This window comes from Triturus cristatus, chromosome 8, assembly GCF_964204655.1.
Source record: "Triturus cristatus chromosome 8, aTriCri1.1, whole genome shotgun sequence".
Classification (NCBI taxonomy): Eukaryota; Metazoa; Chordata; class Amphibia; order Caudata; family Salamandridae; genus Triturus; species Triturus cristatus.
Window position 1 is genome coordinate 1,585,909,984 of NC_140591.1, and position 27,449 is coordinate 1,585,937,432.

A 27,449-nucleotide genomic window follows, 5' to 3' on the forward strand; every position below is an offset into this window, starting at 1 on the left:
CCTCCGGATAAAATGCGGAGTGGGGTCCCCTCTGTGTACATTGCAGGGGGGGCCCTTAAAGTTTCGTTACGCCACTGCTGTGGTTGACTGTACCTTGCTTCTTTCCAACAAGAGTATCTGGTCGTGCAGGCAGCAATCAGCTCAACATTGGCTGCTGTACGTTACTTCTTTGGAATCGATGACTCAAATAATGCCGTGGGCTACAGAGGTCATCAGCGAGCGCTCTGCCATCTAATGCCCTTTGCTCTTTTGGCAAAGACGTTTGCAAGCCCCTGAGACTGGTGGTCATCGGCTAGCTCTACGTAGTCAACTGTGCTTACCTTCTTTGGCTAACATGATTCCAACAGGACTCTTGGGTCCTGAAGATCATTGACTAGTTTCTACCATAGAGCCGTAGCACGCAGTGATATGCCGCCTCGGAGAGGGCCACTGACAGCAGTCTCTGCTCCTGCTGCGACCCATTGAGCGACACGCTGCATAGCCCTCAGAGGCTAGAGACTCCAACCTGCCACCGGTGAGATACCACTGCCACGGGAAGGCTGACTGTGGCCCCACCCTGACGACTGAGTGTCATCTGGAGGTTTGAAATGCATTTGGCGTTTCAGCGCGCACAATGAAATTAATTTTATTTATTTATTCACATTACTCCGGTCGGCCGTGAGCCGGAGTTTACTACCCCCCACCCTGCCCCTCTCCTGCCCTCTTGTAAATGTGGCACATCATGGGTGGTGCAAGGGTAAACTTGCGTGCCGCATCTTTCCTGGCGCATCCCTGCTGATTTGCAGAGATGCGCTAGGCAACATAAATCTGCCCCTGTATCTGCATATTGCTCACAAACATAGGCCCCTTTTGGAGTTAATGATAGAAAATCTACACCCAATGAGACAATATTTTAGTAAATGGCATTTAGAAGAATATTCTGATGAACAAGGTCCGAGCAAAAGCCACAGGCTGCCTCACTGGTCCACACATGTTGGGGGCGTATGCAGTGGTTAACCTGCCCTCTGGCACTGGAACCCTGGACCTAACATGGTCTCTCTCCCCTGAAAGATGGCCGCACTGTATATCACGCTAACAGTTCCCTCCACCAGGCTTCATGCTGGGCCCCACAGGTCCACTGCTACCCTGCCCTCTCTGCCAGGCTTTTCTCTCTTCCACTGCCTCTTGTCTAGACCTGGGCAATCACCACTGGATGGAGGCAGCCTACTTAGGCCTCATCTTCAAACCCATTTCACAGTCTCAAAGCCTGCGAATTGCAAAATCACAGGGTGCTTTAACAGAAAAGGGCTTTTTGTAATGCACTAATCCCATTTTGCGATACATTAAAAGATTACTAAATAGCAAAATGGATTTAGAAAGGCATAACGAATAGCCATGTTGAAGGGGTGTTTAAAGGCATTCCATCTAAATAGTGATTTAATATGGTATGTATTAATGTTTTAGCACATGAAATTCAGTGGCAAAACATTAAAAAGTTTCCATCCCTTGAGGTGCTGTGGTAACATTCACAAAAGGGAAGGAGTCCGATTGGGGACCCTTCCTCTTTGTGGGTGCAAAACAAGTTTGTTGGGGAGTAGAATGGTCCCGGAGACCATTGTCAATTGTAAAAACCAACTTAAAAAACACATAAAAAGTGTTCTTTCTTTCCAACTTTTAACCTGTTTCCTCTTAGTAAAACAAGCTGCATTTAAAAAAGAGTTTACTTTATTTAAACATGATCACAGACATGATGGTTCTCCTGGCATCAGCATGCCACCATCCTTGTGATGACATCCAATCGTAGTGAGTCACAATTTGTGATTTACCCCATGAGTATTAATGATGTAGATTGGATTACGACTCACTACACTTTGGAATTTTGTGAAGCGACCAATTAGTAATTAGTAAGTTCGTTTCCTTTTGCGAAACGTTGGTGCGGAAGGTGAAACCACCTTTGTGAATGCAAATATTGTCCATCTGGCCCTCGGCTCTCACTCTTCTGTGCCAACTTCCTGAATTGTAGACCTCTTCTGTTGTGCAGTACTGCCACACACCGTGTCCTTCAGCCTGCCTTGGTCCCACTCCCTGGTGCCTTCACATTTACTAACCTGCGGCGCTGTGGGGCTTCTCCCCTCCTCACCATGCCACATGCCAGCCGCCTGCAAGATTTGGTAGCCAACAGCAACCTCCATCGGCATGAGACGCATCAATGCTGACCCTTCCTTTCTTACTCTGTGCATCTGGCTCACTGCATCAACACAGCAGCCAAGTGGCCGCAGTGTCACCCACTCCCAGGGCATCATCACTCCTTGCCCAATGATCTCGAGCTGACAAGGCATCATTTCCCCTTGACTATGCGTGGCCCACTACGCAGGGCCGTACCCTCTAGGGCATGGATCTCCATTCTTGGGTCTCGGGGGATTTAGAGCAGGAGAATCCAGAGCCCAGACCCATGCATTGGGAAAGGAAGGGTGTTCCAGTGTAGGTGCAGCTGCCATCCACAGAGAGTGAGACCCAGTCTTTCATGCCAGGGTACCCAGCCCACCAGGCCTACCTCTAATAGGAGAGGCCTTGATTCAGGGCAGGACTATCCAGAAGGAAATCAACAACAGGGAGAAGAACCTGGACAGTCAGCTCTCATTGACTCTGATGTCAACTGAACCCCTGACATCACTAGAATCATTCAGAACTCTCAAGCTATGGAGAATGAGTTCCTGCAGGTAAACATCTCACTCACTTGATGGAGGCCTTTGCCTTCCCTGGGTGCTTGCTATCACACTGGCGCTCACATTGAAGAGGGAACAGTGCAGTGAACCCTGTAACCAGGAGCCCTCTATGTATGGTGCACCCAAGGAGGGAACGGGGTCCATGACTACAGGCTGAGCTCTATACCTTGTGCTGCAGATACAGAAACTGCCTGTGTGGCTGGCCTTCCTTGCAGCTGGAGTGGATGACTACCACAGCACCCTCTTCATCTGTAAACCCAGCAACCCCTGGTTTCCCAAGTTGTGCTTCAGGTAGCCTGAAGACCAGATGTATCCAGTGCAAATTTCTTAAGCCAGTGAAAGGTTTTTTGATTTTTGTTTGGTTTGCCTAGAAGGGTGCAGAGGGAACCCCTTTACTTTCCCACCCAGAGGGACATGGGGGATATGCAAGGGGTGAGCTTCTGTGGTATCGGCAGAGAGGGTGACAAGTAATGACACGAACACGGGATTTGAGGTGCACCAGTAGTCACTGTCCACGGTGTCATTGAACAAATATGCTCAACATGGAACTACGTAGTTTTGTGCATGTGCAATGCTACAGCCACCATACCCTAAAGTCTATCAAACTGCTTCTTGCACCACAAGTATTATCTGAAGGGTAGCCCACTTTTTTAGAGTGCTGTGATGCATTAATTCTTGGGTCTAAGTCCTCTACAGAACTCCTGCATGCATCTTTGTTCATTTATTCCTTTTCACCCCTGGCATCTGTCACTGGGCTGGAATCGAAGAGTCCTTACCACTACCCACAGAAACTCCCCAGCCTATCCTGTCCAATATAATTCAATATAACAATTCAACAAAAGTTCTTTATTTAACAGTGGTCACGAAATTTTAAAGTAGCTTCTGCCCTACTTCACATACATGAATGCCTCCATAAAGGATAATACGTGCATTGCCCTAGATGTGATTTTTGTGGTTCCACACTGTTGTGCATTCTGACATGTGTTTTTGTTCCTCTCTAGGGCTGTCTGTCAGTGTGTCCACCTTCAGCCTGGTGGCAATTGCTATTGAACGCTACAGCGCCATCTGCAACCCGCTCAAATCCCGTGTCTGGCAGACGCGCTCCCATGCCTACCGCGTCATCGCTGCTACCTGGATCATCTCCACCATTATGATGATACCCTACCCCATCTACAACACCCTAGTCTCTTTCCAGATGAAGGATGGCGTGACCACTGGCTTTCAGTGCCGCATCGTCTGGCCAAACAGTACAGTGCACCAAGCCTGGTGAGGCACGCAATGGAGATGTGCATGCCGATTTCTCTCCTCTACCTTCTGCTTTACTTTTTACTTTTCTTTCTGTGCACAACACATTGACCAGCCATTGTTAACATATCAAAATGACAAAATAGTGAATTAATACAAATTTCTAAATCCCAAAGTGAGGACATAAAGATAGTAGTGGTAAATGCTCTTTGTGAATTCCCAAAGTCGTAAACTTAGACGTTTGGTCTAAGTTTAGACCAAACGTCTAAGTTTACATTTGTGAAACTGCCCATCGAGTCACAGATCTCGATGGGAAAGAATATTGTTAGAACAATATTAAATAGTAAGTTTCAACGAAATTATCCATACCTAGGTCCACATCCACATATACGACCAAGGTTTTATATATATATATATATTTACATTACCTACTGGCGGTCGCCAGTCGGTAGTTATAGTTAGGACCTAGTTTCCATAGGAAAAAAATTTTTTGGCTTGCCTATAACTTTGACGTCGTTTGACCAATCTTCATTAAATTTTCCAAACAAAATGTCAAGGTAGGTTCTGGTTGTCATAGAAATTTGGGGGAGATCCGTGCAGCGGGGACCAAGAATTCGGGCACAAAATAAGGTTGCCTTTGCAATGTTAATTTCCATGGGAACCTTTAGCCACACCTACAGCCCGAACCGCTGAACAGACTTACACCATATTTGGCAGGGAGGTAGATGTCAGTTCAGGGAAGTGCCTTTTGCTTATTTGGTGTAAATTCGTTCAGTTGCTTTTGAGAAATGTAAGTTTAAAATTACGATATCTCCAGCTGCAGATATTTCGCTGAGGTTTCGCGATGAATCGCGAATGCACAGGCAAACGGGGATGCTCCGATTGGCTGGACCAACCCAAACAGAAAGTTGCGGCCGCCATTTTATCTATCCGGAACAGGTCCCGGGGCTGATAATTTGTTTGAAAGCCTACATAAGGGGATAGGGTGGAGATACTCTGACCCCACGGTTGAGAAATAGGGGTGTCAGTGACACAAGTTATATGCCCAAATAGATTTTTTTAATTGCGTACGATATTTGCGTTGACACTACACTGCCAGAGCAGCCCCGTGTACCAACACGGGGACATCGTGACTATCGACATAGACGCAAACATTGGTGGAATTATAAAAAATATATCAATGAATCATTAATATGCATTGGTATAGAGATATTGAGATTCTGATAAATGTTTTATAGAGTTATTTAGCTAGTGAGTTATCTACCGTGATGGTTAGAATCAATTATATAGTTCTATTTTTTTTATGTGATGGTGGCTATTGAATTCTTGCTTTTGTTTTCAGTTTTCATGACGTGTCCGGGGAATTGCGATTACCGATGCCATTGTGTTCTCCACAGTCACCACAAAAATATAAAATAAGTTTTAGAGATGGTTTTTATTCAAACTCTCTAGAAAAACATGAGTTTAGAGAATAGTGTAAGAAACCCCTAGTGTGTAAAATACTGTAAGATGTGTGGATATATGTGTTTTAGACTTTATGGAAAAGGCGCTATTGTTGCGGTTAACAACGTCATCGATATGCCCCAAATAACCGCAAAAACGGAAAATAGGTCTGAAAGATGTTTTTTAAAGAAACTTAGTACAAAAATATGACTTTAAACATGCTTTGAAAGAAGAATGTATATAGCAATATGTATAGTGCAATGTTCAGAAAGGAATTTTTAACATATTATTTTTGGATGTGTTGGTGGCCATTGAATGTTTTGTTTTCCGTTTTCGCAACGTGACCTCAGCGATTGTGACATCGTTACAAAGATCAACAAAAATGAAACAGAGAAAAACCCTTTAAAAAAGTCACATCATTTCGGATTGGCTCTGACAAGAGGCGTTGTGTTGGTTGTGTGTATATGGCTACTATACATAAGACTGGATGTAGAGTTTCAAGTTACTTAGAAATCCCGTTGCCTTCATCTGTAAAGTTCACTCCATCATCTCTATAAATTACATAAATGTCAAAACGCAGATTGTTGTTATAGATACAGCCCATGCCATGGCCTCTGAGGAATGAAGAAATAGTTTTATTAACATGTTTCCAGGCTTTGTCAATCTGTGGACAGAATTGATTTGACCACTTCCATTTCTGTCTTTGGCATATATTAAAGTAAACCAAGACAGTGTGAGGGAAAAGCAACATCAGTTCGTCAAAGGTTTCTTTCATTAGGATTTCCATCCCTACCTCAGTCAATGTGCCTAGGTCATTACCACCACAGTGCACAATCCCGAGGAATAGCATTTAAAAAACCCTAAAGATTCACTGAAAAAAACAGAGGTTACAGAGACGTTATAGTTAGGCTGACAATTCACTTGTACAAAACCAGAGGAATTCAGCAAATCTCATGCCCCCACAATGCACTGCTTATGACCTCACATATTACATCACTCATGACATGGTCAGTGACATCACTAATGACATCTCAAATGACATCACTGATGACATCATCCACAGAATCTCTGACGCATCCACTCACACCCCCATGTAAAATTTCATACACCCACTCCAACTTCCACACTGTCATTCTCAAAACCATTGACACACCCATACCAGTACTTACACACCCACTCACTGATTCATAGGTCTACACACACATTCACTCTATCACCCTTACAGCCACTCCTACACAACTAACTCAGTAATAAAGCCACTGATATATGTACTCATACAGCCACAGATCCACTCACACACTCTCAGACACCCAAAGAGCTACTCACAAACCTAGTCATTCACCAATAGAGTGCACAGGAAGACATAAAGAATCATTTTTTGTGTCACATTGAGCAATTACTTGTGCAAATGCCTAAGAATCTCATTGCCCAGGTTTACTCTGCCGCTTGACGTCTTCGAACAATGACTGGCCAATAGGACTAACCTTTTCATGCTATTAGAATGTCTTTAGAATGTTTACCTACCAGCCCTTTGGGTTCACTCACATGAAAACGTTAGCATTGCAGTGCAATCACATGCACAACTGCAGTTGTTTAAGCTTCCTTAGGGAACGGCAAACCCTACTGTAACCCAGCCCACACAGCTATTGGCTCGCATGTCTGTCAGTCCACACAGCTGTTGGCTCACATGTTTGTCAGTTCGCAGTTATTCGCTCAAGCGTCTTTCAGTCCACACAGCTATTGGCTCACGTGTCTGTCTGTCCGCACAGCTATTGGCTCATGTGTCATTATTGACAGCCTTGAGGGTCAATAAAAAGAAGACCTGTTTTCCGCTTTCTTTCTTAATGACAAATTAATACAGCAGAAGAAAATTGGTATTCTCTGCCTATATTTATCTGTAAAGACATGCAAAACTGGGAGTCTCAATTATAATGGTCCACCACTGGTTTCAAATTAAGGATTTTTGCACTGCATTGCCTTTTAATTGGTAAGTTGTGACACCACTCAGCGATGTGCATCTCCTTTGACAGCTTCCTAAATTGTTACACATATTCCTTTTCTCTTCCTGCCCCCCCCTTCATAGATTGTCACAAACCACCACCATTGCCCACCACTGCCCATTCTGCTCATTCAGCAAACTGCTGACAAGGTGTTGATCATGTCACCAGGAATGATGCGGGGGATTACATCCTTTTGGTGTCACCTATACATCTGCAGCTTTATTTGTGAATAATAAGTAGGATCCCATTATTTCCTTATATAGACCTAGTCTTTACTTTCCTGCAGCAGATACGTTTGGCAGCCTGAGTAGAGAGTGCCTGTAAGACGACGTTTGCAAGACACCTCACTTGTGATAACTTATTCCAAGTGGGTAGTGTCATCACATCATCACCTACTCTTTGTACCACTGTGTTTGAGGGTGGTCTTCCTCCCCCTTCACAACCTCACTCACAGGAGGAGGGAGCCCTTTCAGAGATATATTCTCCGCACTCTGCCTCATATCCTCTGTTGTGCCACAGTGTGGGCTCCTCCATATGTGTGCTCTCACCTGAGCCAGAAAGACTCCTTTCATCATAAAGCACCACAATGCAGACCCCGCTTGACCCACCTGCCTCATGACATGAGCCCACTTGACTCGAATGGCTGACCTGCTTCACTGCCCATACTCCTACCTCCCCTTCAAACCATGAGGAAGAAAAGTATGGATGCTGGCAGGTGTATCTGCTCTTCTGGCGCATGTGAGGTCCAGGACCCTCAGACAGCCCACCACCACAGCTACCTCCCCACCTGACAGCCCCACAGGAATCCAAGCACATCTGTGGGAACTGAGGAAAGAGGCTACTGTTCCTAGGTCAACATGGAGCAGTGGGAGTGAAAAATGTGAAACATGGATGGACCACAGTTAGTCAGGTGGGAGCATTTCATCTTGGTCTTACATTCTCTTTGCATTATGGATCTTAGGGTCGGTTTTTCTTAAACTGAACAACAAAAGTACAGATCTCAGACTACAAATTAAAAAAGGATGGCATGAACTACATACACATGACCTGGTACAACTTGTGGGCTCTGTGCCAGGGTGGAAATAATCACTTACTACATAGAATAATGAATGCCCAAATGTACACTGAAAGGATATTGCATGTCACCTAACAATTGTGTGACCTAATAAAGGCACTCAGACTACACCCTCTTGACTCTATATTGTCACAGATATCCTCTGTGATTTGCAATACCTGTGTGATGATGTATGCGTTGGGTGCAATATCTCATTTTCTGCCCCCCCATTCTCCCATTCCATACTCTTATAATGTGATGCAGTGGAGCAGTTTCACAGAGGGAGAGTGACCTGGTCTTCTGCTACTGCCCCCCACATCTCTTTGGCATTACGTCTCACACTCCATTCCCCACAGATAAAAAATGCTTGGTGTATGCCACCCTCTGTTGCCCCCATGCCTTCCATTCCCACATACATATAGGGACTGATTTAGATCTTGGCCTACGGGTTACTCCATCACAACGGTGACGGATATCCCATTGGCCAAAATCTAAATCAAATTATCCAATGGGATTTATATTTCAGCGGATGGAATATCTGTCACTGTTGTGATGTAGTCATGGTCCAATGACATCTAAATCAGGCCCCTTATATTATATGCACCTACCATTATCCCAGCCTTCTTCTGCCCTCACCTTCCTCTCCTGAGTGCCACGACCCTGCTCTTTAAGACTACAGAGCAAGCAGCAGGCTCAGCTGCAAAAGATCTGCTGCATCCTTGGGGTCTCCACCGACCTGAGGAGGGCTCGAAGGAGCGGGAGGAGAAAACGCAGCGCTCGCCATTGCTACGTTGCCCTCGGGTCAACGGAGACTCAGAGGAAGTAGAAGATGGGTGAGTTGGTATTTCCACAGCTGTCAAGTGGCATGATGTCAGAGCTGTAATGGATGGCTTCCATCATAAACCAATATCAAAATCCTGTTATTCGTTACTCCGATATCAGAGCAGTAAACTCCGAGCCCTGAAGGGCACTGACCTGCTGCCTCCTCTCGGTCTCCAGCCAGAGGCATAAGGCAGGTCCCCTGCGGCACAGGGGGATTTCACTTATCACGCCCCATCCAGCCCCAGGTCTATAAATATCTGTGAGATATCAGGGGTCCCTCACCACATTCTGCAGGGGGGACATCGTTCTGCGTCGTGCATCTGTCTCTGGAGACGCAGGAAGGTGGTGGAATGGCCATCGCCCCTGCCTCTTTCATGCCTGCGTAGACCTGAGAGAGGCGGGAATATCAGCATATTCTTCTGTGGACACAGGTCTGTGCCAATGCACACTGACAGAGATTACAGGTCTCATGGAGGAGCTGCTGTTAGAGCTGCGGTCAGTGTAACACCGGCGCTCTGCTCCTCGAATGAGAGGCTAACGGGCCATATGTACAATACCTTTTCTGAGGTCCTAAATGGCCCGATTCGGAGAACTGGTCCATTTCCGACTGCAAAAAAAAAAAAAAATGTACAAAAGCCAAATTGTGATTCAGTAACTTGTTATCCACTCGCGATTTGTATTGTGAATCAGTATTTGGAAGAGGCGTGTTTAAGGTGTCCCTTCCTAATACCGATTCACAGTGGTACGTACGAATGCTTTGTTACAGTCACGAAACATTGATTTTCTACCAACGCCTCAGAGGAGGTGGTAACCATTCACAAATGTGAAGGGATCCCAATGGGACCCTCTCCCCTTTGTGAATGTTGATAAAAGTTTTTTTAAGAGCAGGCAGTGGTCCCACAGACCAATGTCTGCTCTTAAAAAATAAGACTTAAACGTTTCATGATTTTTCTTTTTGAACGCATCCCATTTTCTTTTAAGGAAAACGGGCTACATTTGGAAAAAAAATATATTGCGTTATTAAAAAGCAATCGCAGACATGGTGGTCAGCTGACCCCAGGAGGCCACCGTCCCAGTGATGCAGTGATGGCAGCGAGTCCTAGAGGGTTGCAAACTGCAACCTACCTCATTAATATTCATGAGGTAGTCGATTTTCAACCCACTAGGAATCGCAAAATGAAACTCAGTGAGTTTCATACATTAGGAATAGCAAGTTCCTGATGGCAATTTGGAGAAAATCGCAGTAGGTAATCTGAAATTTGTACATCAAGCCCAGAGCTCGGTGGGTGTAGTGGTGGAGAGGATGCTCAGGAATACAGGGAGGGAGGTATTCAAGATGCTGGAAGGACACAAGGGGGCATATTTGCGATGAAATGACACAGCGCTTCGCCACAAACAATTTTACAGCACTGAGCTGCGTCATTTCCAAAACACAGGGATGCGCCGAATTTACAAGAATATGGCGCACCCCTGTGCTCTCTCCTGCGCTGGCGCACAAACCGCAGCCGTGCGCCAACGCAGGCACCCTTGCACCATGGCACAAGGGTTTCTGTGTTGCAGGAAAGATTGTATTTGTGAGGAAGAAGGAAGCCCATCATGCACAAAAATAATCATTAATGGTGCTTTGCTTCTCGTTTTTTGCTGTTTTTATGTGTGCTGCATTCTGCAGCGCACTTCGAAAGAGCAAAAAACGAGGAGAAATAAAAGTATTTCCCCTCGTTTCGCCACTTTGAGGCCTCCCCTGGGAAGGCGTCAGTTTTTGGCGCTGCCCCAGATTCATGTATCCCTGTAAATCTATGCAGCGTCAAAAGCCGTGGGCGTTGTGTGGGGGCACCCAGAGCAGCATCCATGACATGCCCAGTGACGCAGAGGACTGAGTAAAAGGGGCCATATTTACAAGGCCGTGTAAAGCACGCCAAGTGGCTTTGAGTGGCCTAGTAAATATGGGCCACTACACAGTGCCACCGGAGCGTCCATAAAAGTGATGCTTCGGTGGCGCTACGGGCTTGTAAATATGCCCCAAGGTTTTTTTTAACATGGGGATGCAGTGGGTGGTTGTTTTTCCTGGATGATGTGGAAGTGTGGAGAAAAAACAGGTTTCATTTAACACTAAAAGGCACTTTTTTCGAGGTCTATTTTCAATGCCGCAGTTTCTTCAGCATCAACTCAGAGTAGTGATAACTCTTCTAATGTGTTCATTGTGCTCTTACATCTTCCTCTCCCAGGCACAATGGCCACTTGTGCACTGAAGAGGAAGCTTTAATAAAACAATAAGCTCATTAAAAATACTTATCACTAGAATTGTTGGATGCTCCAGGGATTTCGGCTTTGAGACACATTAAAATAGACCTCGAAACCTTGTCTTCTAGTATTTGAGGAAACTTAGCGCCAGGGGAATAGAGCGCTATACCTGTTTCCAGAGGCCCGATAGCCCCCTGCCCCCACACCCTTCCTTTTTTGTTAACCTGTTATTTATTTCGATGTCTGGATATCAAGAACAAAAGTGGTGGAAGAGAGTGAGAGGAGGCCAGGTACATTCTGTGTATTTTTGGGAGGGAAGGGCACTGACAAGGATTCTGTTCCCTCTCATCAAACCTGGGCCCAGCGGGGTGAGGAAGGGGGTGCACCCTGTGGGCAGTGGCATCATTTAGGCACACCTTGTGGACTCCCATGCTGCCCCTGTATGGTCACTTGCATCCTCCCTCGACTGATGTGTTACCACTGTGATGTCACCAGTGCCACCGCTGTGACTATCAGCAGTATATGCGTTTACTACGCCTAAGTCTAAACTGAGACCTGAATGATCTCAGTGCCTCAAGAGATGTTTCCTCGAGCCCCTATGCACGCTTGAGTCACTTTGTTAACCGAGGGCCTGGTTCACAAAGAGCCTCCATACTCGTAGCCGAGGCCCCGCAGTCATGGGCGAGGCCTCGCAGTCGGAGCCGAGGCCCCGCAGTCGTGGGGGAGGCCTCGCAGTCGAAGCCGAGGCCCCGCAGTCGTGGGGGAGGCCTCGCAGTCATAGCTGAGGCCCCGCAGTCGTGGGGGAGGCCTTGCAGTCATAGCCGAGGCCCCACAGTCAATGGGGAGGCCCAGGGCCGGACTGGGAACCACAACCGGCCCTGACAAAGTGATCGGCCGGCCCCCTGGGGTGGGGCGGGAGGGGTGGAGGAAGGGTGCCGAGCATTTTGTCAGGGCCGGTTTTGGGCCGATTTTGTTACAGAGCCGATTTTGCAGCTATGCTGCAAAAACGTCCCTGTAACAAAAACGGCCCCCAGGGGCCCTAAACCGGCCCCTACCCGTGCAGCACACCAGGGGATTGCCCGGTGCCCGCTATGGCCAGTCCGGCCCTGGGGAGGCCTTGCAGTCGTAGCCGAGGCCCCGCAGTCATGGAGGAGGCCTCGCAATCGTAGCTGAGGCCCTGCAGTCATGGGGGAGGCCTCGCAGTCTTAGCCGAGGCCCCGCAGTCGTGGGGAAGGCCCTTCAGTAGTGGGGGTGTTTCTGCACTCGGGGCTCAATCTCCACAATGAGGATTCTCATGGCAAAGATGCCCTACCAAGTGCGGGGCCTACTCACGACTGTGGGACCTCTCCAACAACTGAAGGCCCTCCCCCATGACTGTGGGGCCTCCCCCATGACTGCGGGGCCTCCCACATGACTGCTGGGCCTCCCACATGACTGCAGGGCCTCTACCATGACTGCAGGGCCTCTCCCATGACTGCGGGGCCTCCCCCATGACTGCGGGGTCTCCCCCATGACTGCGGGGCCTCCCCCATGACTGCGGGGCCTCCCCCATGACTTTGGGGCCTCTCCCATGACTGTGGGGCCTCCCCCATGACTGTGGGGCCTCCCCCATGACTGTGGGGCCTCTCCCATGACTGTGGGGCCTCCCCCATGACTGTGGGGCCTCCCCCATGACTGTGGGGCCTCCCCATGACTGCCGGGCCTCCCCATTGACTGCCGGGCCTCCATCATGACTACGGGACCTCAGCCACGACTAGAGGGCCTACCCCACGAATGTGGGCCCTCAGCCACAAGAGCGGAGGCCGTTTGTGAATCAAGCCTTTTGAGTTTCCACCCGCACTGACATACCAGTGATCAATGGGTACCAGAATTTTAGTACACTGAAGTCCACGAAGCAGATTCAAAAAGATATTTATGAGTACGTCAAGTAGTACTTCAGGAGTACACATTCACACGCCTTAAATAAAGGCCTTTGTGATGTAAGTGTGCAAGAGTTGGCCAAGTAAAACGTACTATCCAAGGTCACACAGGAGGTAAGGGAGAGTCTAGTCTTAGAATTGCAATGAAGACCTTTTGGTACCTTTGCCAAGGTACACAGCTTTTGAGCACACATCTACTTCAAGAGAGTGAATGTGGGAGGGAGTTTTGAGTGGGTGGCGTGTGATTGAGACAATTGTTACATTTAGTTATTGGGGGAATATTCCCTTCAGGGAGATTATATATGTTATATGTGGATGAAGGTTATTTGCACAGTGGAGCAAGTTAGAGTAGTTGCTTCAAGGGGCACATTGAACAACTAGCAGGAGCAGCTATGACCTTAGAGCTCCAATACATGCTCTCAGTGATGTCATAGTAAGTAATGAGTGTGCGAGCAAATGAGTGACCTAATGAATGAGTGAAGAACACCTGCATGGCAGGTACAGGTAACAAACTATGGTACAGGTAACAAACTATGTGATGAGTTAATAAATGGTGAGTGTAAGGGTATATACTAATGAGCTAAACGTAAAAAGGTAAGTGCGAGATGAGTAGAGAATGGGCGAGCGAATAAATAATGGAAATAAGTATATGAGTGAGTACAGCAAAGGATGCCTTAATTTCACAAGTATTTTACCTTCTGTGAAACTTTTATATGAGGTAGAACTTTAGTTTCAGTTTCACTAGATCAAAGTCATGGAGGAAGTGAAAGTGACTTCAACGTGCATTTAACCATCACTCAAATTAAACCAAGTACCCTTTGAAAAACATGACAAGCTATTGTTTGTATTTTTAAACGATCTTTATCCAAAATTCGAGGCAGCAGCATGCTAATTAAAATATAAAGATGACAGCAACAAACAGCAAGCTACTAAAACAATCAAAATGGAAACCTACATTCTAAAGATGCCATCATCACTGTTTAAAGGGGCATTTCTTGATTGATTTTTCCTGATTCAAAGAGCTGAGATCAGGTGATACAGTCACATAACTCAACGTACAGTAACATCAGTCAACTGAGTTCCAAACTCTCCAAGGATGGAGCGGGTTTAGACAGGCTGTTAGAGCGGGTTTAGACAGGCTATTACTGGAGATTCTAAAGATGGAGCAGGTTTAGACAGGCTGTTACTGGCGATTCTGAAGATGGAGCGGGTTTAGACAGGCTGTCATAGCGGGTTTAGACAGGCTGTTACTGGAGATTCTGAAGATGGAGCGGGTTTCGACAGGCTGTTACTGGTGATTCTAAAGATGGAGCGGGTTTAGACAGGCTGTTACTTGAGATTCTAAAGATGGAGCAGGTTTAGGCAGGCTGTTACTGGCGATTCTGAAGGTGGAGCGGGTTTAGACAGGCTGTCATAGCGGGTTTAGACAGCCTGTTACTGGCGATTCTGAAGATGGAGCGGGTTTAGACAGGCTGTTACTGGCGATTCTAAAGATGGAGCGGGTTTAGACAGGCTGTTACTGGAGATTCTAAAGATGGAGCAGGTTTAGACAGGCTGTTACTGGCGATTCTGAAGATGGAGCGGGTTTAGACAGGCTGTTACTGGCGATTCTAAAGATGGAGTGGGTTTAGACAGGCTGTTACTGGAGATTCTAAAGATGGAGCCGGTTTAGACAGGCTGTTACTGGCGATTCTGAAGATGGAGCGGGTTTAGACAGGCTGTCATAGCGGGTTTAGACAGGCTGCTACTGGGGATTCTAAAGATGGAGCAGGTTTAGACAGGCTGTTACTGGCGATTCTGAAGTTGGAGCGGGTTTAGACAGGCTGTTACTGGCGATTCTGAAGATGGAGCGGGTTTAGACAGGCTGTTACTGGCGATTCTAAAGATGGAGCGGGTTTAGACAGGCTGTTACTGGAGATTCTAAAGATGGAGCAGGTTTAGACAGGCTGTTACTGGCAATTCTGAAGGTGGAGCGGGTTTAGACAGGCTGTCATAGCGGGTTTAGACAGGCTGTTACTGGAGATTCTAAAGATGGTGCAGGTTTAGACAGGCTGTTACTGGAGATTCTAAAGATGGTGCGGGTTTAGATAGGCTGTTACAGGAGATTCTAAAGATGGAGCGGGTTTAGACAGGCTGTTACTGGAGATTCAAAAGATGGAGCAGGTTTAGACAGGCTGTTACTGGCGATTCTGAAGGTGGAGCGGGTTTAGACAGGCTGTCATAGCGGGTTTAGACAGGCTGTTACTGGAGATTCTGAAGATGGAGCGGGTTTAGACAGGCTGTTACTGGCGATTCTGAAGATGGAGCGGGTTTAGACAGGCTGTCATAGCGGGTTTAGACAGGATGTTACTGGAGATTCTAAAGATGGAGCAGGTTTAGACAGGCTGTTACTGGCGATTCTAAAGATGGAGCGGGTTTAGACAGGCTGTTACTGGAGATTCTAAAGATGGAGCAGGTTTAGACAGGCTGTTACTGGCGATTCTGAAGATGGAGCGGGTTTAGACAGGCTGTTACTGGCGATTCTAAAGATGGAGTGGGTTTAGACAGGCTGTTACTGGAGATTCTAAAGATGGAGCAGGTTTAGACAGGCTGTTACTGGCAATTCTGAAGGTGGAGCGGGTTTAGACAGGCTGTCATAGCGGGTTTAGACAGGCTGTTACTGGAGATTCTAAAGATGGTGCAGGTTTAGACAGGCTGTTACTGGAGATTCTAAAGATGGTGCGGGTTTAGATAGGCTGTTACAGGAGATTCTAAAGATGGAGCGGGTTTAGACAGGCTGTTACTGGAGATTCAAAAGATGGAGCAGGTTTAGACAGGCTGTTACTGGCGATTCTGAAGGTGGAGCGGGTTTAGACAGGCTGTCATAGCGGGTTTAGACAGGCTGTTACTGGCGATTCTGAAGATGGAGCGGGTTTAGACAGGCTGTTACTGGAGATTCTGAAGATGGGGCGGAGGTTCGACAGGCTGTTACTGGAGATTCAAAAGATGGAGCAGGTTTAGACAGGCTGTTACTGGCGATTCTGAAGGTGGAGCGGGTTTAGACAGGCTGTCATAGCGGGTTTAGACAGGCTGTTACTGGAGATTCTGAAGATGGAGCGGGTTTAGACAGGCTGTTACTGGAGATTCTGAAGATGGGGCAGAGGTTCGACAGGCTGTTACTGGCGGTTCTGAAGATGGAGCGGGTTTAGACAGACTGTCATAGCGGGTATAGACAGGCTGTTACTGCAGATTCTAAAGATGGAGCAGGTTTAGACAGGCTATTACTGGAGATTCTGAAGATGGAGAGGGGGTTTGACAGGCTGTTACTGGCGATTCTGAAGATGGAGCGGGTTTAGACAGGCTGTTACTGTAGATTCTAAAGATGGAACAGGTTTGTACAGGCTGTTACTGGAGATTCTGAAGATGGAGCGGGTTTAGACAGGCTGTCATAGCGGGTTTAGGCAGGCTGTTACTAGAGATTCTAAAGATGGAGCGGGTTTAGACAGGCTGTTACTGGCGATTCTGAAGATGGAGCGGGTTTAGACTTAGTGGCTGTAATGATGAACAAGAACTTGTTCATCATTAAGCCACTACGTTTTAGCATGATACAAACTTTTTAAATTCATGTTTAATTTTCTGTACTAGCGTTCGAAATACCTGGATTGAATTGTTTTATATTTGTTTGTATAAATATAAATACGTCTTTGTCATGTTGTCAAGTATAGTATGTATCATTAGTTTCACACTTTTTTATCATGAATTTATATTAATAAAATGAAATTTTTAACATAAATTTTGAGTACACTGAGTCAATGTTTATATCAATTTGTTTAGCATAGGTCGATCTATGACCGGTTGATTGACTAGGTCTCTTGTTCTCAGATGGAGCGGGTTTAGACAGGCTGCTACTGAAGATTCTAAATATGGAGCGGGTTTAGACAGGCTGTTATAGTGGGATTAGACAGGCTGTTACTGGGGATTCTAAAGATGGAGCGGGATTAGACAGGCTGTTAGAGCGGGTTTAGATAGGCTGTTACTGTAGTTTCTGAAGATGCAGCTGGTTTAGAGTGTCTGTTACTGGAGATTCTGAAGAAGAAGGTGGTTAAGACAGACTGTCACTGGAGACTCTGAAGATGGAGTGGATTTAGACCGGCTGTACCTGCAGATTCTAAAGATGGCGATACCAAAGGGCATAATGGATGGGCCGTTTGAGCAAATCAAACACTCACCCCCAGTCAACTGATCTGGGTTTAATCCATCATCATTCTTTAGCTCACTCCACCACCCCAGTTCAGACATGGCCATATGCAAATCAGTCTGACCCTGTGCCTCATGGGAACAGTCCAGCCCGAAATGTCAAGCCATGTATTCCCTGGACTGGAAACAAGCATCCTGGGACCGGTTTCGAGTTCATAACCTTCATCAGCCAGGCTTTCTTGAATCCAGTGGCAAAGTGAGCAAGGGATCCACGTCTGGGCATACTCTGCCAACCTAATGCGAACAAAGCAATACCAAAGGGGATAATGGACGGAGTGTTTGAGCAAATCAAACACTCACCCCCAGTCAACTAATCTGGGTTTAATCCATCATCATTCTCTAGCTCACGCCACCACCCCAGTTCAGACATGGCCATATGCAAATCAGTCTGACCCTGTGCCTCATGGGAACAGTCCAGCCCGAACTGCCAAGCCATGTCTTCCCTGGACCGGAAACAAGCATCCTGGGACCGGTTTCGGGTTCATAACCCTCATCAGCCAGGCTATCTTGAATCCAGTGGCAAAGTGAGCAAGGGACCCACGTCTGGGCATACCCTGCCAACTTAGGGCGAACAAAGTGATACCAAAGGGGATGATGGACGGAGCATTTGAGCAAATCAAACACTCACCCCCAGTGAAGTGATCTGGGTTTAATCCATCATCATTCTTTAGCTCACTCCACCACCCCAGTTCAGACATGGCCATATGCAAATCAGTCTGACCCTGTGCCTCATGGGAACAGTCCAGCACGAACTGCCAAGCCATGTCTTCCCTGGTCCAGAAACAAGAATCCTGGGACCGGTTTCGGGTTCATAACCCTCATCAGCCAGGCTATCTTGAATTCAGTGGCAAAGTGAGCAAGGGACCCACGTCTGGGCATACCCTGCCAACTTAGGGCGAACAAAGCGATACCAAAGGGGATAATGGACGGAGTGTTGAACATTGCAAGCACTCACCCCCAGTCAACTGATCTGGGTTTAATCCATCATCATTCTTTAGCTCACTCCACCACCCCAGTTCAGACATGGCCACATGCAAATCAGTCTGACCCTGTGCCTCATGGGAACAGTCCAGCCCGAACTGCCAAGCCATGTCTTCCCTGGACCGGAAACAAGCATCCTGGGACCGGTTTCGGGTTTATAACCCTCATCAGCCAGGCTATCTTTAATCCAGTGGCAAAGTACTTTACTACTGGATTCAAGATAGCCTGGCTGATGAGGGTTATGAATCCGAAACCGGTCCCAGGATGCTTGTTTCCGGTCCAGGGAAGACATGGCTTGGCAGTTCGGGCTGGACTGTTCCCATGAGGCACAGAGTCAGACTGATTTGCATATGGCCATGTCTGAACTGGGGTGGTGGAGTGAGCTAAAGAATGATGATGGATTAAACCCAGATCAGTTGACTGGGGGTGAGTGTTTGATTTGCTCAAACGCTCCGTCCATCATCCCCTTTGGTATCGCTTTGTTTGCCCTAAGTTGGCAGGGTATGCCCAGACATGGGTCCCTTGCTCACTTTGCCACTGGATTCACGATAGCCTGGCTGATGAGGGTTATGAACCCGAAACTGGTCCCAGGTTGCTTGTTTCCGGTCCAGGGAAGACATGGTTTGGCAGTTCGGGCTGGACTGTTCCCATGAGGCAGAGAGTCAGACTGATTTGCATATGGCTATGTCTGAACTGGGGTGGTGGAGTGAGCTAAAGAATGATGATGGATTAAACCCAGATCAGTTGACTGGGGGTGAGTGTTTGATTTGCTCAAACGCTCCGTCCATCATCCCCTTTGGTATCGATTCTAAAGATGGAGCAGGTTTAGACAGCCTGTTATAGTGGGTTTAGATAGGCTGTTACTGGAGATTCTGAAGATGGAGAGGGTTTAGACAGGCCGTTGCTGCAGATTTTAACGATGGTGACAAGCAACATTTCCAGCTCAATCAGGGAAAGATAAGAAATGTAGGGATACCACATTAGAACTCTTTGCATCCATCTGCGAACATTTCATCAGCTAGAAGGTGGAATTTCCCATTCTTCAGGTTCCAATCAGATCTCGCTCATGATTGGCAGTTAATTTGAAATCTCTGCTCTGTTACCACAGGACATGCAATTCAACACTGTTACCACAGAACTAGCAATTGACCCCTAGGTGGGAGCACAATGCCTCACCTTCAGCTGCTGACAGAATGAGGTGGAGCTGACCTCGGTCAGCTCATGAAGACATCCCTTGCATCTGTTGTTCACCTTGAACCATCCTCTCCAACCTGTACACGACTCTTCATCTGCAGCCAGGCTTATGACATATAGATAGCAGGACACATCCATGATACTGTTAATCAGCTTTGGTTGTCCTGATGCGGTGGTCTCGACATTCACATTTTCCAGGAAGAACTAAAGGCCTCATTTAGAGCTGGAGTGTTGGGTGTGTTGTCTGTGGTTGCAGCACATGTCCCTCCTCTGCCAAGGTGCAGAGGAACATATGCCAACTTTAGAGCTGTCTGCGATGGCAGCTGTGGTTTCTTGGCCAAACTGACCATGCCCCTTATAGGATGACCTGCTTTTACAGGAGGCCTCTGATGGCTGCTCCACTGGTGCCCACCGCAGAAGGTGGCATTTTTTGCTCTCTAATGTGGAAATGGGATACATATTCACGAAGTGATGCTAAATAGTGAGTGACCACATATGTAGTCTACCTAACCTTCTTGGGCGCTTTCATTGCGTGAAAGTGCACTATGTTTCCTTGGCAGGGTTTCATGGAGTTACCTCCAACAGGCTGGTGGCTGTTCAACATCTCTAGAACGAATACGCCTCCTTATCCCGCATTCTTTTTTTCCGCAGGGAATCACAACGCGGTCGTTACACCGACCGCGTTGTGATTCCGCATACCATTACTCCGCAAGTCGGAACAACGACTTGCGGAGGGGGGGCGCTGGATGTTGGATTAGTATAATGTACTATTCCAATTCCAGTCTGTGAGGACTGTAGGGAAGGTGTTGGATTTTAAATGCAACACCTTCCCCCCTCCGCAAGTCGTTGTTCCGACTTGCAGAGTAATAGTATGCGGAATCACAACGCAGTCGTTTGTAACAACCGCGTTGTGATTCCCTGCAGAAAAAAAGTTTCGTTATAAACGTTGTTTACCCTCTAGAACAAGAATCTGATCCAACATCATTTCAGATGCAGGCACCTAGGCACCTCGATGGACCCAGTGTCAAAACCTGAAGAATCTCCGCTGATGCGGTTTCCACCAACGAAGGAAAGCACAATTGGGCTAGTATTCCCCAATTGTGTGAAGGGTAAATTGTCTGCTTACTGTCTTAAATACCCACACCCTCCTCAACTACATCATAGCCTAATTTACTAGAATTCTATTTTGACTTGGAGAGATAAACTGGGATATTTGACCCTAAAATACCAGCTTTTTGCATTCTCCTATTGAGCCGTAAGCATGTAAGATTAAACTACAGGCCACAAAAGCAGGCAGATTGGCTGTCACAAACTATTTGCCTTACCAGTCGCAGTGAACCATTGAAGTGGGTAGAACACTGGCACAACACACAAGAAGGTGCCAGGGGATTCTCTTGGCAGATGGCACCAGCACCTAAGCAGATGGAGGGAAGTGAAGATGTATTCAACATTTTTACATCTCTGACCAAGCACGGTAGATCAATATGAGTGCTGTGCATCACAAGGGGGTGCATATGCAATATGCATGCATTTGCAATGTTTTCTATAGTTGCCCTATGGCTGCTCCAGAGCACTTTCATCCATGGTTTCATAGACAAAAAAGAATACAAAAATCTCAGTGCATTAAAACGGGATCGAGACATGGCACCGTAGAAAAGTGAATTGATATTTGGGGTGGACAAGTGTCCACCTCATAGCATAATTCCACCGCCTGCTAGATGTCACACAAATTAAATTAAATAAACCTGTGCTTAATCCCTGGTAACATGACATAAAATAGTCAGGCTTCTATCAAAGGAAATGTGTAAAGTAGTTAAGCAATGCAGACACAGTCGAAAATGTCACTCAAAACATAATAAATCTCGCTACCAGTTTTAAAATGAAGAGACATTTTTTCTGTGTAAATTAAGACCAAATAACAAAAATCCAGTATGGCAAACTGGAGATATGATTTTTTAAAGACTTAAGTGAAAATAGCACCAAAAAGCACAAAGCGCCAATGATCGCCTATGGAAGCAGTAGGCTGGAACCTAGGCGCGATTTGAGGCTGATCCGGTTGGCACCCTGATGGAAAAAAACAAGTGGATCAGTCCTGGTGAAAGTCTGGAAGCCAAAAAGTTCAAAAAAGTTTCAAAGTCCTAATTCAAAAAGAGACTTTGTCATTTTTTTAAGAAAAAGTTGTCTCCAAGCAGGACAAGTCTGAGATTGTAGCTGCCACAGGGGATCTGCTGGTGGGATAGCTGCCGAACTAAGGCTCTGGTCCCTTTGATGTTCTTACTTGAAAGCGTTCCAGAGTCCCTAAACAGAAAGGGACATTGCTGTTTTTTCGGGGATGCTTGAGCGTTACAGGGAAACACATCTGAAATTCAGTACCTTGCGGTAGAACTGCTGGTCGGGTACGTTTTGAATCTGGAGCAAAAGCTTAAAAAGTTCCCAAAGTTTTTACTTGTGCGCAAGCAACCACAGAACTCTGCTGATGAAACTCAGCTTATAATACCAGCTGACCCTAAAACCTCCTCCCCATAGGGTGGTATCCATCACTGCATGAGGGAGGTCACAAGTTGGCTGACTTTGAAGATCCTTAATCCAATGAAGAGAAAAGAGAGGTACTTTGCTGCAGAGGAAATGATTTATGGCCATCTGAGACCAACCTTTCCCAGTCAGCATCCTCAGAGATTCGAAGTATTGGAGTCTTCTGTGACAACCATCTTTCATTGACCTCTCGTGTCAACAGGTTATCATCAACCTGTTATGCCCCAATGAAAACATTCAGCAAATTATTACTAATTCTTCTGGCAGAACATAGAGCTCTTTTTGTTCAAACTAATACTCTTACCCCGTTAGATTATGGTGAGGCACTGATTCTGGGTGATTTGCTGATTAAATGATTGTCCCGCATTTAAAGCGAGGCAGCTCTGTTAGCCGGGATCTCTCACGAATGTCCTCTGCCTCTCTGGCACTTTAGAAGCTGCATTGGTTACCAGTAGGGAAGAGGATTCTCTTTAAATAACTCTGCATTGTTTATAAGGCAGCACATGTGATGGGACCGGTCTACTTGAGGAAGAAGCTCATGATCTACTGCCCAGGACGCCGGCTGAGGTTCGCCGAAGCTGCTCTCCTGGTTCAGAGAAAATGTATGCCTTCTCGAACAGGAGGCAGAGCGCTCTCGGTGTAGGAAGCTCGTCTGTGGAGCAACCTACCAATTGGGCTGTGTAATTGACCAGATCTTGGCCAATCAGGAATTCTCTTAAAACCTGCCTTTTACCAGATAACGGCGGGTAGAGCACGACTGATCATATTAGGCTGCTTAGTGCCAGGACGCCTTTGCTAGGCAAGGGTCTGCTTTAGAAATATAATTAATAATATTAACCCAAACCACTGATGTCCTGGATTTCTGGCACAAGGAATCTAGATCAGAGCCACTTAACCTCATGCAGCTCATCTTGGTTCCATGTGGGAGGAGAAGACTGTGCTTCTACCGCCCGTTGTGACCTCCCTACTGAAAGACAAAATGAGAAACATGCTCCAGGATACTTCAAGGAGCTAATGATGAGAAGAGAAGCTTGAAAACCACAGAATGTCTATGCCAACCTCTACACTATGCCTAGACATTCTTAATGTGCTTGGAAACTCTTTCAGGAAACATGCTTGAAGCCAAATTGACCCTTTCAAATCACAAATTGATCATGCTAAAATTCTCCCCGAAAAACTTTTGGATTTGTTAGAGTGGCAACTAACGTACCTTCTTCTTTCACGGCTGCGGATACAGTAATTTAGTGTGAGATCATTGATACCTTCTTTTATTCTAAAGTAAACTCTTTCAAAGCCTTTCTCAACTTTACTCCTCACAACGTCTTCTCCCATCTTGGACAGCAGGCCTCCTTCACTCTGGCAGACTGGGCTTATAGACGCCATATCCAGTCTCAAACCTCAAAACAGTTTGCCGACCCATTGCCTGTCGCCTTAGTTCACATCTTCTTCCATTTTGAATTAGCTATGTACACCTCTTTCTCTTGTACGCTCTCTTTCTCATTCGTTTTTATCTCTCTCTCAGGGTGTGTTCCATTCATGCTTGAAAAGAAGTCCGGTTTCTCCCTCACTCAAAAAGCTCTTAAAGATCCTGATGTTCTCAAACACTTTCACCTTTTTTGGGTTCCCACTTCCTCTCTAAAGGACTAGAAAGTTGTGTAAACCATCTCAAACCTCTCATGAAGGATAACAACCCCTTGCGTGACTACCAATCGTGTTTTAGTGCCGGTTGTAGTTCTGAAACTGGCATTTAACAAATCACACACCGCAGATCCCAGATTGTTAAGATTCTTACCTCTTCCAGCAGCATCCAACTCTGTCAACCATAATATCCTTTTACTAACCCGGGCAAGAGTGCACTGGGTAGGAAGGATCTGTTTCGAGTTGGTCTGAATCACACCCAACTAACTGTTCCCAGATGATGAAATAAAGTAACTTCATTCTGCGGAGGAGGATTCTGAGGTTAGGTGGTTGGGCGGTGTTTTTCTTGGAGGGGCGCTTCACCTAGGTCAGCAGGCCAGGTTGGGATCTCATCCGTCACCAGCCAGTTTTCAAGTCTGAGGATTTTGATTTGCCGGGGGTTGAGAGTAAGATGGTTTGCACTTATCTGGTCTTTTCCCATGACCAAGCATGGTGCGCATCGGGATGTCACGTTGTCACTGAGGTTCTTAAGCTTGAGCAGGGGCGCAACTAGGTCTTAATTTCGGGGGGGGGCTAACATGGCAAATGAAGGGGCGTGGCTAATGTTAATCAATAGGGGCGGGGCTAAAATGGCAGATAATCAGGATCGGATAATGCTCAGGTCAAGCTGAGAAAAAAATGTGGTGAATTCTGCATTTGAAACTGGACAACAATTAGAGCATGCATTTTTGTTAATTTGATGCCCCAAAACCCATACCCACCCTGAACCTTAAAATTACCCCTGCCACCCCAAAACCTATACCCACGCTGAACCATAAATTCCCCCCTGGCACCCCATAACCCCTACCCACCCTGAACCCTAAAATTGCCCCCTGACACCCCAAAACCCACACCTGCCCTGAACCCTAAAATTACCCCTACACACCGAAACCCATACCCACGCTGAACCCTAAAATTACCCCCTGGCACCCCAAAACCCATACCCACCCTGAACCCTAAAATTGCCCCCCCTGATACCCCAAAACCCACACCCACCCAGAACCCTAAAATTACCCCTGGTACCCCAAAACCCACACCCACCCTGAACCCCTAAATTACCTCCCTGGCCCCCCAAAACCCATACCCGTCCTGAACCCTAAAATGACCCCATGGCACCCCAAAACCAATTACCACCCTGAACCCTAAAATGACCACTGGCACCCCAAAACCCATACCCACCCTGAACCCTAAAATGACCCCCGGCATGCCAAAACCCATACCCACCCTGATCCCTAAAATTACCTCCCTTGAACCCCAAAACCCTTACCCACTCAGAACCCTAAATTTACCCCCTGGCACCCCAATCCGTAACCCACCCTGAACCCTAAAATTACTCCCTGGCACCCTAAAACCCACACCCACCCTGAACCCTAAAGTTACCCACTAGCACTCCAAAAAATGAACACTACAAACTTACACTACATTTGCATATACGGTGGGGACTGTCCTCTTTGACGTTTCCATGTATGTAAGTCAAGAACAACATTCACTTATGTAGGCAGTACGTAATGCTGTGCTGAAGAATGCATTAAAGTCACTGGAACTTACATAAAAAACTGCTGCCTGCTCTTCTGATGCTATTCTGTGGAGTCGGGCTGATCAGCAGCACTGCGCCCTGGCATCCAGCCCCTCCCGAAGGTCTTAGTGTAGGTAAATGTGGGTCAAATGTCTCCTGGTTTCTCCTTGCCTGGGCCGCCTCTGCTTCTTCCTTGGTGCCCTTGGATCCAAAATGTGAAAGATCCGTGTCCCTGTTCACCATTCATCTGGTGATCGGCGCCGTGGATGTGAATTCCATACAAGTGCACAGACAGCAGGGGCAAAGGGATGGCAGTGCAGGTGACGCTTTTCCTTTGTAAATTAATTCCTGCCGGCGTCATAGCCCAGGGCTTGCTGTCTGTTCACTTGTATTGAATATACATCCATACAAGTGTACAGACAGCACACCCTGGGCTATGACGCCAGCAGAAATTCCTTGACAAAGGAAAAGCGTCACCTGCACTGGCCATCCCTTTCCCCCTGCTGTGCACATCTTCCCACCCCATCAAGTGCTTAGGTGAAATCCCTGCCTTCAGGCAAGGATTTCACCTCGGTGAAGCCAGTGTAAGGAAAACAAGAGGTGGGGGCATGGGGCTTCCTGAAACTGTTCAGAGGCTGTTCAGAGGCAGGCTGCCGGGCCTCTCAGAAAGGATCCAATGCGCAGCCTTCGTTCATCATTTCAACGTGTGTAATCTTAGCCCGGGCTGAAGAAGACGACGGGGGGGCTGAAGCCCGGTGAGCCCAATGGGTGTTGCGCGCCTGAGCTTGAGTATGATCTGCGTTCCACCTTCATAGTTATAACAATACACTCAGAAAGACTGAATCAGTGCAGGCAGAAAGCTGAGGTAGATGTTGAAGGGATGGGGGAAGACCGCCGAGCCCTTAGGGACCTTGGCGCCAGGTAGTTGGAATTGGAGGTGCATTGTCCAGGGAGAGGATGTGGCAATGTGCTTCCATTTGGCTGTAAAGAAGGAAATCAAAGGCTTTTACTTGGATGCCCAAGTGCTGAACCATGCTGGAAGCAGTACAAAGATGTGGTACGGTCAGGCCCCCTGCCCCACTTCCATCAGCCTGTCTTCTTAGTTCGTCCAGTGTAGAATCCAGGATAGGTCTATGTCCCTTTGAAAGACTATATACAGACCCCCGCATCTGAAAGTGCTGCTTTTCCAGTAAATAACCACATTTGGAGCTGTGCTCCCTGGTCTACAACTTTAGCCCGGAAGCATCCATCGGCTGTAGGTCTGCAGTTGGCAGTGGCATGGTCATCCAGACTTGGTACATCTAGGAGTGGTTTGTTGAATGGGCAGGTCAGCTCACCTGGCACAGTACCCACGGCAAAGGAGGCGTTGATTATCATTCGTGCGGCTTCCACAGCAGTTTTCATAGAATGAGCAATGCCAGGGACATGATTCCGAGATGGCACGATTGTTTGCTGTGTGATACTGGTCCATTAAATGTCTGATCCACCTGCTGTGTTATGAGCTTATGGCCGTGAGTGTGTGTTGTTTCTTGGTAAATCAAGAGGGTGTGTGGCTCTTTGGCATTTCCACGCGTGGAAACATTTCTTTTTAGTGACCTGTCGGTTCTTTGAATTCATAGACGATCTGAAAACCTCCTTAGCGGGTCACGACACAAAGGCAAGGCCAGAGGAGTCATATGGATTTTTTCTTTTCTGTCTTCTGGTCTGGGGTCTCTCCATCTGTGGTCGAGTGTTCTTGGTGGTTTTGGGCGTGGTAATGTCCTAGGTGAGGTTTGGGTGGCTGAGACAGAGGGTGGCGACAGAATCACATGACCTTGTTGTGTTGTTGTGATGCTGTGAGGTGGTGGGTGGTGTGTGCCTGGAGAGGTTCATTCTGATGCAGGT

General features: G+C 46.9%; 1 protein-coding gene across 2 annotated transcripts in view; it reads left to right on the top strand.

Moving 5' to 3' along the window:
- CCKBR (cholecystokinin B receptor) overlaps window positions 1-27,449 on the top strand; it is a 342,211-nt gene that overhangs the window by 265,365 nt on the left and 49,397 nt on the right. For both annotated transcript variants that reach the window (XM_085623513.1, XM_085623512.1), the window contains exon 3: window positions 3,707-3,971. In XM_085623513.1, coding sequence (XP_085479639.1) covers window positions 3,707-3,971 — 265 coding nt within the window. The remainder of the gene's footprint in view (window positions 1-3,706; window positions 3,972-27,449) is intronic.